Source organism: Anser anser (genome assembly GCF_964211835.1).
Source record: "Anser anser genome assembly, chromosome: 1".
Classification (NCBI taxonomy): Eukaryota; Metazoa; Chordata; class Aves; order Anseriformes; family Anatidae; genus Anser; species Anser anser.
In genome coordinates this window covers 94,273,368-94,285,597 of record NC_139720.1, presented here as the reverse complement: position 1 = coordinate 94,285,597, position 12,230 = coordinate 94,273,368, and the positions used below count along the sequence as shown (strand labels likewise).

General features: G+C 40.6%; 1 protein-coding gene across 3 annotated transcripts in view; it reads right to left on the bottom strand.

Annotated features, from left to right (window-relative positions):
• Positions 1 to 10,207, bottom strand: part of IMPG2 (interphotoreceptor matrix proteoglycan 2) — a gene marked incomplete at its 3' end in the record, with an annotated part of 56,688 nt that extends 46,481 nt beyond the window's left edge. For 2 of the 3 annotated variants that reach the window (XM_083819420.1, XM_083819422.1), the window contains exon 1: positions 8,568 to 10,049. In XM_083819420.1, coding sequence (XP_083675546.1) covers positions 8,568 to 8,862 — 295 coding nt within the window. In that variant the 5' untranslated portion in view covers positions 8,863 to 10,049. Of the gene's footprint in view, positions 1 to 8,567; positions 10,050 to 10,113 lie in introns of those variants that run through there. The other variant, XM_083819421.1, reaches the window with a different exon arrangement.
• Between the last annotated feature and the right edge of the window lie 2,023 nt (positions 10,208 to 12,230).

Genomic DNA, 12,230 nt, shown 5'->3' with positions numbered 1-12,230 from the left:
TTGTCCTGTCTCGGTGTTTCCACTGCAGCAAACAATAACACACCAGACCACAAGGTGACACCTGAGCTGCTTGTCACACAGTCATGCTGCAGCCTTGCTGACATGCAGTTCATTTTGTCATTGCCCTGTTTATTCCAGCTGGCAAGGCTGTAGAGCAGGGGACTACTTTGCAGGAAAAGTTCGGGTTGCATCGAGCTCAACCCAAGAACCATTCCCAAGCAGGCTTACCTATATGGTGTTCAAGAGTAAACCCATAGCCTGGCTGAGGAAAGGAACAATTTTTTTCAGTCTTTCTTTCTCATATACCTTGCCCATGTTTTGTAGTTAGATGAGAGTTTCCACTCCAAGCACAGAAAAAGAACAGTGCAGTTTCTTCAGTGGGGCCCAAATCATGCTCATATAAAGAAACAAACAGACACGATTCTATCTCCCATCTCTCCTTCAGGTATGTCAAAGAGGGAGCCAGTTCTTATCATGGCATAACTGATGTGGCCACCCAGTGAACTGAAGAGACATCAGCTTCACGCTGTGTTCAGTTCCACAATAAAAGTTTATATCTTTCTTTCCACTTAAAGCCAGAGCCCACCCCCATGGCGGGTGTTGAACTATTTGCTGGCCAGGGAGGTTTATTCAACCTTTCTTATCAACAAATTCCTAAGCACTCCCACAAAAGAAAAACATGTTCTTCATAAGTACATTATAAGCATGCTGAGACTATGTAGACTAAGCTTGGAGCCATAAAATTGTAAACAAAGTTTAAGAGACTCCAGTAGAAGCTTCATCAAATAACTATATTTTACTGTATAAAAAAAATTCATCATTTCATTCACTTCTCTGACCTTCCAGCAACTTGCCATTACCTGTGTCACATATACTATCTATATATTCTGACAGAAAATGAAGCAACTTTTAACTAATATTTAAAATAACAACTCCGTCAAGCCAAAACAGAAAATAAAAGAAAATGAGCATCTAGGAAAAACAGATTTACCAGTACGCTTTTTGACTTGCAATGTAAATTTGAATTTAAAATGTAAAATTTTTAAAGGAGACAGAGAATGGAAAAATAATACAGCACCAGAGCTTACAATGAATAGACAGAAAACCAACAGCTCATAATTATGACTGAAGTTGCTTGCTTAATACGATACACTGTGTTAACATTCTGCAACTATTAAGCAAAATAATAATAATTAAAAAAAAAAAAAAAGCCTATTGTACAGACCTAGATTTTCCCAGGAATTAGGTTTTGAAGACTAGGTGCAAAACCCTTGAAAACAAACCAGCCAGCCCTGCCAGGATAACAGAGGAACAGCTGAGCAGACCCAGCACTTCAACAGCAGACTCAGGGCAGACTGAGAGCATGGGAGAAGCGCTTGTTTTTACTGCTAGATCTCACTTAAAACTTTCTCTGGTCTGCTACAGGGCTAGCCACAGTCACAGACTACGTGGGACAGCAGCAGCAACATCAGGCCCTGGAGGAGACAGGATTTGCGATCAGGCCTCTAATCCAGGCAAACGATACTGATTAAATCATCATCAAATCGAGATCAATCTTTTAAGGCAGTGAGCTTAGAGCCTTGAAGTTCCACGTGGGTGGGAAGGTAAGCTCCTCTACAAAATGACTTCCTGCATCCCATGGCCACAGTAATAAATAACTTGTATTTTAGTGTTACCTGATTGCTTGGCTACTTTACAATTTTCCTCTGAAGAATCCAACTATTACAAAAATTAGGTTTAGGAGATACAGAGAAATTCTCCCTGCTATAGAGATGTGATTATCCTGGCCTACAGGAAAGTAAGCAGGTACACAGATGACGTGTGACCGACCGAGATGACAAACTGGAATTCAACCCACGAACAGAAAACAGATGGCTTGTTCTGCAATTCTTCCCTGGTGTACATTTTGCATACATGTGGTACAATTCCTCAGAAATTAGAAGTCACTTAACTTATCACTGAAATGCAATCATCTTCAAGGTGAGAGAGATAGCCAAGGCAGGAAAAATGGAAAGAACAGCACGTTTGGCCCATGCCCTTGTGCAAACTTCCACAAAGTGTCATAGGCACCTGACGTAGGCAAGGTCTTCATTCTTAAAGAACAGGTTTCAGGTAACACGTTTCAATGGCTGCCTCAGAAAGCCAGACACGTAATAAGACCATGTGAGTGTCAGCATATCTCCTTCTGAAAGCCAAAAAGTCCAGCCCTTGGAGCTTATCTGCTTCAAATGTAGTGTTTACACTCAAGTGAAAACTTACAAATGATAAAGAATAATATTCTGAAAAGCTAAAGTCAAATTGTTTCAGCCAGAAAGAAAATCCACATAGGCAGGCTCTTTTCAGTCCTACAAATACGTACAAAGGGGTGAAAAAAAAACTTATTTGAAGTTTCCTTTCCTAAAGACATTATTATTCTTTTCAAAGTCTCCAGGTAAGATCTGTGATGAGATGATCTCCTTCTGTCTGAAATTCTCCTGTATGGCTACCTCGTATGCACCTGGGCAGGATGCAGCGTCGCTCTGGCGCTAGCTTTACCATCCAGGATGCATTTATCTCTCTCAAATGAGAAACAATTAGCCTATTACATCTCAGCCCGTGCTCAGGGATTTCTGAGGTTAATAGGAGGGGCAGCACATGACAGCACTGGGCACCTCGTGGGGGGTAGGGTGGCTTTCTGGCCATTTGTGTAAGTGGGGACTGCTGGAGTTTAATCCCAGTTAAATCCCATTAGTGCGTCTTAAGAGTTGAGTTGTGTACAGCGGCTAGGAGCACTGAATCAGGCAGAATATTCTATTTTGAGGCAACATGAGGACAATTCCTTCTCCTCTCTAACAACGTCTCCACAACTGAGTGGCCTAAAGGCATTGGGTTTTGAAGACTATGGGGACAGGGAGACTGAAGACATCTCCAGAGAGATCTTCCTTGCAAAGATTTCACTAGGACTTGCTAAACAAATTAATAAAGACGTATGCAGAGCAATCACCTCATCTACTGGTGAAATGCTGCTGTGTACGGGCTATAACACAGCAGACCTTAAACAACACTTGTAGCAATCCAGGATTTTAAATGAAAAGAGTTGAATGTCGATTAGCTAATCCACATGAAAGATTCTTTCCTTGAATGCTGACATACTAAACTCTAGCACAAACTATTCTCACTGGTAATATTTCATTAACTACAAAGGATTCTCTTTCATGAGAAAAGTCAAGATTTTTAGACGCAGAGCTGACATCTAATAATTCAAATGTAGAGGGAGACAGAACCAGAGTTTTTACAAATAAACTTCAGAAATTTATCAGCTGAGTATGAGCTATGCATAACATGTGCCAGGGGAGAGGAGAAAAGAAGCAGAAAAGGCTCACACAGCCAGACTTTTTGATTTATTGCATGCTGCTCTGGCCAGGTAGTCTTTATGAATTTTGACTCTTTCATCATTATTCAGTACGATTTGAATAATTTGTAATGTGTAAGGTTTCAGCATCAGATTGAAACTTCTCTCTCAACTCTGTCCATGTGCAGAACATAACATTGTTTCTACTGCTTCAGTAAATACATCTGAACCAACCCAGGAAATGGGTAGAAAATCTGGATTCTGACTTTACTGTTAGGAGCTTAGTGCTACGCCCAAGATTACCAAATCTAGGGATTATAATCATGCACACAACTTAATTCCTCAGAAATTAATTTTATTCTTTCCAAGTACCAAAATGTCCTTGGCTCCCATTAGCTATGACACGCGAGAATACCATCCATTTCCTTCTTTGGTCAGCATCTTTAAATAGAATCTTTAGGTCTTCAGCTTCATCTGAAGGTCTGGCTGACAAAAACAGGTCTGGCAGAGAGAATATCAGACCTACTCACGTGAAAATATGATGTTAAACAATACACTGAATTGTTTAAGGCAGTGGATCACAGCAGGAAAAAAGGCAAATGCAATTTAGGAATGGTAGCCACCAGAGTAGTCCCATCTCAGACATGTCCAGAACAGCAGCAGTGTTAACTCTGAACCACGGTGCCAAAACCCAACATCCTTTGTTTTACCACACAGGGTGGGGATAACAGCACAAGCCATGCAACCTCACAATTCTTATCTTGTTTCTCTTTTACCACTAAATCTGGTTTCCAAGTCTATTAAAATCCTCAGACATCTACTGGCAACTTATACCAAAGGAAATGGACAGTCAGCATGAGGTGACTGGTCGGTCAATCCCATAGCCAGGAGTGGAACAGACAGGCTTTTGGCCTGAGGAAGTATGGCTATCTTTCATATAATAATTTTTATTTAACAGAGGATTGAGCCACTATCTCCCTGTGAGCAGTAAAAACCATCATTCAAACTCAACATTACCATACAAAGCACACTCAGTATCTGAAATCCACACTGTTAGACTTGCACTAACTCTGATTTATGAAACCTCCAGCTGCCTGTCGGACACACTTTGTGGTCATCACAATAGTCCAGCTACCAACCACCGCTAGATTGACACGATTCTTCCAGCAGCAACAATAACATTGCTACAATTCAAAAGGAATTAATGATTTATTATATATTGTTGCATCTTGCTTTTTTTAAGGCTAAAAAAATCCAGACGTTGTAGGCTGAAAAGAAGGCGTATGCTGCTAAGCATACAGCTATATGGCGTAAGCACTTGGCTTAAAGCCTATGACAGAAATGTTCGTCAGTCTCTAACACTAATAAAGGTTTTAGCAAGCTAGCAAAAGTAAATAAAGCTATGAGCTACAGCTAGATAATTATATTTCCACCTGTTTCCTTCTAAGGTAGACAGAACAAATGTACCCCGGATAACCAGCACATGCAAATCTTTTTTTTCCCCTAACAAGCTCTTATGTCAAAATAAAAAAGAACAGTTCCTTCGATGATAGCCACCCTTTTTGTTGTTGTTGTTGTTGATAATAAAACTAAGGAAAGAATAGATTTTATTAAAACCATACTTTCAGAGAAAAACACCTTCTCAGAGAAAGTATGGGATATTGAAGTCATTCCTTACCTCAACGGGTACAGAACAAAAAGAAGATTCTAAATATGCAGACTGAGGTTGGAAAAATCAATAGATTCTGTGTACCATCATACTTATCCCCCTGCAGGGTTGTTTTTCTAATCACCAATACTAGCTGGTCCTTAAGAACCAAACTGTGACCACACTTTTGCCTAGGACTATTTTGTTGACAGTGCAAACAAAGTCCATCTTATTTTTTTAATCACTGTACTGATTTAGCTAACTAGGAAAAATGTATTTTCAAGAAAAAGCTGGTATATAATTCGACAACACTCAGCAAACAGCTTTACTGTCTATCTGGACTTGTGCACAGTATTTGACACTGTCCCACATGACATCCGTGTCTCTAAAATGAAGAGATGTGAATTTGACAGATGGACAACTCAGGGGTAAGGAATTGGTGGGCTGCTCACACTCCAAGACTCACAGGCAATGGCTCCATGTCCAGGTGGAGACCAGCGATGAGTGGAGTTCCTCAGGGGTCGGTTTGTGACAGGCGCTGCTTAACACCTTTGTCAGTGACATGGACAGTGGGATTGAGCCCACCCTCAGCAAGTTTATGGGTGAGGGAGGTGATCGTCCCCCTCTGCTCTGCTCTGAGACCCCACCAAGAGTGCTGTGGTCGGATCTAGGGCCCCCAGCATAAGAAAGAGATAGAACTGTTGGAGCAGGTCCAGAGGAGGGCCATGAAGATGCTCAGAGGGCTGGAGCACCTCTCCTGTGAAGACAGGCTGAGGGAGTTGGGGTTGTTCAGTCTGGAGAAGAGAAGGCTCCGGGGAGACCTTGTAGCAGCCTTCCAGTGCCTAACGGGGGCCTGCAGGAAAGCTGGGAAAGGACTCCTTGTCAGGGAGTGTAGTGATAGGACAAGGGGTAATGGCTTTTAACTAAAAGGGGAGATTTAGATCAGAAGAAATTCTTCACTGTGAGGGTGGTGGGGCATTGGAACAGGCTATCCAGAGAAGCTGTGGATGCCCCATCCCTGGAGGTGTTCAAGGCCAGGTCGGATGGGGCTTTGGGCAACCTGCTCTGGCGGGAGGGGTCCCTGCCTGTGGCAGGGGGTTGGAACCAGATGGGCTTTGAAGTCCCTTCCAACCCAAACCGTTCTGTGACTGTATGAAAATAACAGCACCATCAACTGTCACTTACCTCAGGTGCACTTACTCAGGATGTGATTAACCAAATAGTTCTGATGCAGTGTATTGCTGCTAACAGAATGAAGATGACAGGTTGCTTGAACCAGGCCTTGCCTAACTTGTTGCTAATTAAAGCTCTCTCCTGCGGAGATCTTTTTCAAAAGTTTAACATGCGAAGGGTGGACAAAGCATCTCTGCTCAAGAAGTCATTGAGGACCGTGGAAGCCAGAAGTCCAGTAGGAAAGCAGAAAGAAAGACTAGGTGGACCTTTGGTTCAACCTAGGATCATTCAGTTTTAAATAAGCTTTTACAACCTAATTTACAGATTTTTCTTCTTTACTATCACTCAGACTTTTGCTTACTTGGTATTTGCCTACATTCCTGTATCACATATAATTAAGGGGTGACTGCAGTCAAAGTACTTAGCAGGGATTCATTTGGAGCAAAACAAGTAACAGTTGAGTGCTACTGGACAGACATAAACAAGACGCTTGGAAAGCCTGTCAAGCTGCGTGATCAGTGTCAATGTCTCGCTCAGGCTGGGCACAACTCATTGTTTGGATGCGGCTCTGATCCCACATAATTCCACTTTGCTCTCCAAATACATTCTTTATGTTTACTTTTACACAGACACTCAGTAACTCCTGGTTTTAATTGTTTTTCACTGCTCTGAAGGGAGGAGAAATACAGAATGCATGATTCAAACTATGTGAAGCCAAGCCTCTCATCTCCAACAGGCCTTGGAAGAAGATGTGTCTCAAAAGAAAAAAAGAAAACAAAAAGCCCAACTGACTCAAATATACTTCAAATAACTTTGCTAGGCCTCCTAGATGCATATATACTCTTGCTGGAGGGAAACTTTACCAGAGCAAAGTAAAACTAATACCTAGACAGTGGCAATAAAAGGAGGAAGCTAGGTATCTGCTGCTTCTGCACTGGACCACAACCAGACCTCCGTAATAATGTAGACACCATATTCTGTCACTTTAGTCCAGATGTAATTTTACATGCCCAACTTTAAAAGGGGCCCTACGTGATCAAAGCAATGCAATATCATTAATCCAAATAAACAACATATGTCCCAGAGCTGTAAAAATCAGCCCATTTGCTCAAAACTGTTTCTTTAAGTCCCTGTATGGTAGCACGCTGACACTAATAGTCCTCGGGAACTTTATTTGGAAAGAGGAATTTTCACTCAGAGTGTAGCATCATTACCACAGCCAGTGCTGAAAAGACAAGTCTACAAATGGGGCTCCCACAGCCCAGAAGTGATAGAATGGCTTTCATCTTGTGACTGCTGAGAGAGAGGTATTAATCTAGTGAGCAGAAAGGCTGATCCAGCACTCAAGGTGGAGGTGTGGGACACAGAGATTACAGGCTCAACACCCTGCCTCATCTCAAGCTTTGCTGGAGACCTTAGGCAAGCCATTTAGGGTAGAATTATTGGTCAAAGTGATTTAGTAGCCCACTCTTTATGACAGTTTCATCAGTTATATTAGTATGGTAACATAAGCATTACTGCAATGTGGACAAAAGGCGGTATGATCTTTTTCTTTCTTTTTCTTTTTTCTTTTTTTTTTTAACAACAAAAAGGCTACATCTATTACATTTTAATAAATGTTAATTAGAAATGCAAAAACATCTCTGAAGATGTTTCCTCCACCTTTAAGTGAGAGCAGCTCTTCCCTGTTTAACTGATAGATTAAGGGCAAACATTGTAAGATGCAAAAAAGTGTTTGAATGCTACTATACAGAGATGCACAAATGCCAGAAAGCACTTTATTCCAATGATGTCGGACACAACTGTTAAGAAACATCACACTGCTGTAATATCCCAGCTCACGAAAGAGGTTGTTACTGAAAATATTTCAGATTTTCAGAACGAACTCTTTCACACCAACTTCTGTATCTTGAAATAAAGGCCTCATCTCTGTTATACACACATGAGATTGGCTTTCTAGGCAAGAGAACAGCCAGCCATAGCCAAAAGTCATGTGCATGAGAGACCAATGTCTCTGACTTGACTCTTTTTTTGAAAGATCCCTTTCTGAATTCTACTAGCCCTGCAAAAACACTAAATAAAAAGAATCAGCTTTGCCATTTAGCTAACTTGTACCTAGTGCCCATTTTTCTGAGTGTTTAAATTGTTCTGTGAGAAAGGTTGAACAACTATTAAATGTTAGCTGAGATTTCAGGGACTGAGAGTGATATGAGTGTAGTCAGCAAGTGATATATATATATATATAAAGCTCATAACTGCTCTCATAAGGAAGATTATCACAGAAGTTTTTTTGTGTGTGTGTGTAACAATGCATTTCTTATCACACGGCATTATGTTTAAAAGCTTCATCTATTTTTTATTACAAATAAATGCTATTGGTTTCCAAAGAGATGTATGATCTTCATGCTCACTTACCTCTGAGTCTGAAGTATTTCAGGTGGTTGGCAATAGCCTGTTCAATAGATTCATCAGGGCAGATCTTAACTCCACTGGGAAACAGAATGGACCGCTTCCTTCGAAAAAGCAAATGCTTGTTGACCTGTTCAGCCTCTACGATCCCATTAATCTTTTTCAACTCAGGAGGCAGAGAAGGGCTTGCTAACTGCCAGACACTGAGCTGAGGGGTTGGTGAAGCTTGTTTTCCATCTTTAGCTTGTTTTTCTTCTGCTGTAAATTTGAAACCACATATAAATTTCTGAGATGCAATCATACGTATCTTAATGCCATTGCTCTGATCTCTGAAGGACGTAACTGTTTTTTTCTGTTAAAGAGCCAAAAGCTATCCATATGACCGTACTATTATAAACAAACTTAACCTCTTTTACAGAATCCCATCAAATAATAACACGCCCTAGCCCCGTGAATGCTAATGTTTTGCGTTTAACTTCCCTTTTGCGATTTGGATTAAGCCGGTGGGACTATACTTGTCAATAAGCATGTCCTTGAAAGTTTCAGGGCAGGGAATGGAAGACATAATTAATTAATGAAAAAGTCCCCTTATTCCATACATTCTTTCCACACTTATAACCTATGCATTAAGAAAGCTGCCTGAACTGACAGCAAGCAAGTTCACCTTCTATCATCATACAACAGGTGCCTACTTGACTGGAGGGGAGGGAGTGGGGGAAGAAAAAAAGGGCTTTAGCTTTGTAGCTCTTTTAAAATTTCCTCTCATGTGAATTGTTCCACATCACTTCAGAGGAAACTTTACACCTGAGGGGAGAATGTGCCTATTTAGTTTTAGTCTGACCACCTAATTATCTAACCTCCACAGACAGCTGATCTGAAATTAGTGAATTCAAACTTCCTGCTTCAACTGTTTCCCCAGAAAACAACTGAAAAAGAATTGAAATTAATAATTAATTACAGAAAGAACAGTAGTAATTGTACGGCATTTTCACCCTACAGATTATGACTTCATTCTGCAACTTCAAAGTCAATACCACCTTTGACTTTGATGACCAAAAGATGATGATTATTTTGATGCTAAATTAATAATCAGCTCTAAAGCAGGTCACCACCAGATGGTATGTTGGAGGGAGAAGGGAACATCAAACAAGGTCACTAAGGCAAAACTCCAATCTTTACCCAAACTGACACATCTTCATTGTCTATGTAGAGGAGATAGAAGTTTTTGTTTGTTTGTTTGTTTTTGTTTAATACAAAATTACTAAAGAAAAAAGCACCAAATAGAAAACTTGCTTATCATTATTAAAGTCTCTCAAAGTTGGGAAAACTCGCATTCTGTACCTACATTCTGCTCTTAAAACAACAGTCACCTCTTCTGGAAATCACTCTAAGAACTCTGTATCTACACTGGTGTCACAGCACAGATTTGAACAAACATTTTTCTGTATTAGCCTCCTTCAGTTCAATTAAGACACAGATATTTTTATTTCTAGATGTTGCTATAATAGGTAGAACCTTGAAAACAAGAATATAAAGAAGATTTCTGCATTACCTGCAACTGCTTGAAGATCTCCTTTAACCATTCCCAAAACCAAAAGGAAGAGAGAGATTTTCCAAAGGAAGGCAAACATACTTATTTGTGTCTGAAAACCAATAGGCAAGGATGAAAATAAAATCCCTTTTAGCAAAGAGCTGTTGTCTTTAACGTCTCCTTGAAACAACCAAGAGCATTGCCTGTCTTGAAAGTGTCTTGATGTCACGTATAGTTAGTTATCTCTGGAAAAAACATTAGGTAAAAAATAAGACATCCTGGGAATGATCTTTTCAAGGAGAGTATTGCACTTCAGTGAAGAAACAAGGAAAGGTGATGGAAGTAAATACCTCGGAGCTAGCAGATGGACTGAGACAATTTTTTAATTTTAATCTGGCCAGCTAAGCTCTTTACCAGAGCTTGTCATACCATTAACAGACAGTCCAAACAAGGACAGCACCTTTCACACTTAATTAACCATGTTTCTTCCTTGGCCCTTCAATTTCTGTCCATTTTTAAAATCCAGCTGACCACAAAACATCAATGTGAGTACACTACTCTCCAGCAGGTCTCAGTATGCTTTATCTTTTGCTTGTACAATTATATGTATCTAAAAATGCAGCAACTTGCTTTAGCAATGACGCTTATGTGGGTAAGACTGAAGCAATCTTTCAGTAGGTTTTTGCTGGTGACAGAGGTAACACAGCCCTGCTGCCTGAGTCCATGCTAGGAAATCTTGTGCTGCTACCCCATTGTTTTTTGCATCCCACAACATCTGCTTCCCCCAGGATAAAATCAGGGCAAATCGCGACTCTTTCATTTCTGTTCAGATATAATCTGAGATGAGCATTAAGAGCAGATTTGTGCTGATACCTGAAGAGACAATCAGTTAAGAAGAGCTGCAGAAAGGACACAGGGTGTAGGAAAGCAGCAGCACTTTCAGCTCCCTCTTGTCCAGGCGTCAGCTCCTCGTGGAAACGTGTACAGAGGCCAACCCGCAATGGCAGACAGCATTCAGACCACTACAAAAAACGTGTCAGGGCTGCCTCCTAGATGGCATTACCTGAAACTTGCTGGTTACTGCATTCAGATGTATCTGAGCTAACAGCTGGCTTGACTGAGGTGACTTTTTGGCAGTGGTTTTGCATAAATATTTCAAAGGTGTATTCCCAAGGCTTCTCAGATGATGGTCTGCTGAGCATTCGCACAGGTATAGAGTGCTGACTCCTCTGTTCTGGCTGCTCTGCTGAACTCTAACGATTCAGGTAACACTGATAATCCCCGACATTACAAACAGGACGCTCACAGGAATCAAAGAAAACCACACTTTTAGACTCTGTCTTCTGACATCTAACAGACTTTGGCTGATAATTTCAATACCAAAAAAAACGCTTTTCCTTTTTTTCACAAAACTACTGAACTACACTTTATATTAAACCACTGAGCTGTTCTGACACCCTCGAACAGTTTTCTTAGAATCAGACATTTCAGATGTATCAAACCAGCACTCTTCACCCTGGCTGGCTCTGTTAAGCTAGCTACACAACTGGCAGCAGCAGTACACGCACACTACATCACACTGAAACTGTAAATTAAACAGTCCCTATGAGGCGAGGCATAGGAACAATGCTGCTTTCCTGTCCATAAACTGTTTCTAGGTCCTGCTGAGCACCTGTAGGTAAAAAGAGCAACTTTTGAGGCTAGTTTGGGTCCCTGTACTACAATGTTGGATTCAGCAACACACACCAGCCTTTTTTTAATCCTCTGCAGATAGGGGTGCTTTCAATGTCATGACTGCCATTGCTTCCATTACCCTGGGAAAATGCAAATGATCAAGACTAGAATTACTTTACGTATTTACAAAGGCTAAGGGTAACTTATCTCAAGAAAGCACGATAACTAATCCATTCAGAGAAAATTCTCAGAATGCATGAACTTGAGTAAGAATATGAAAACCAGTACAAAGTTTTCCTGGAGAGTTTTCATATTTAGTGTTGCTGGCTTTTTCATCAACAAAGTACTCAAATGCAATCAGAATTTGGATAGTATAAAAACTACCTGCTTTATCTCTCTGTCAAAATGTAATTGCTTTCCATGGTACGGCTATGTCAGCTTCTGCGTGACAAAGTATTCTAAAC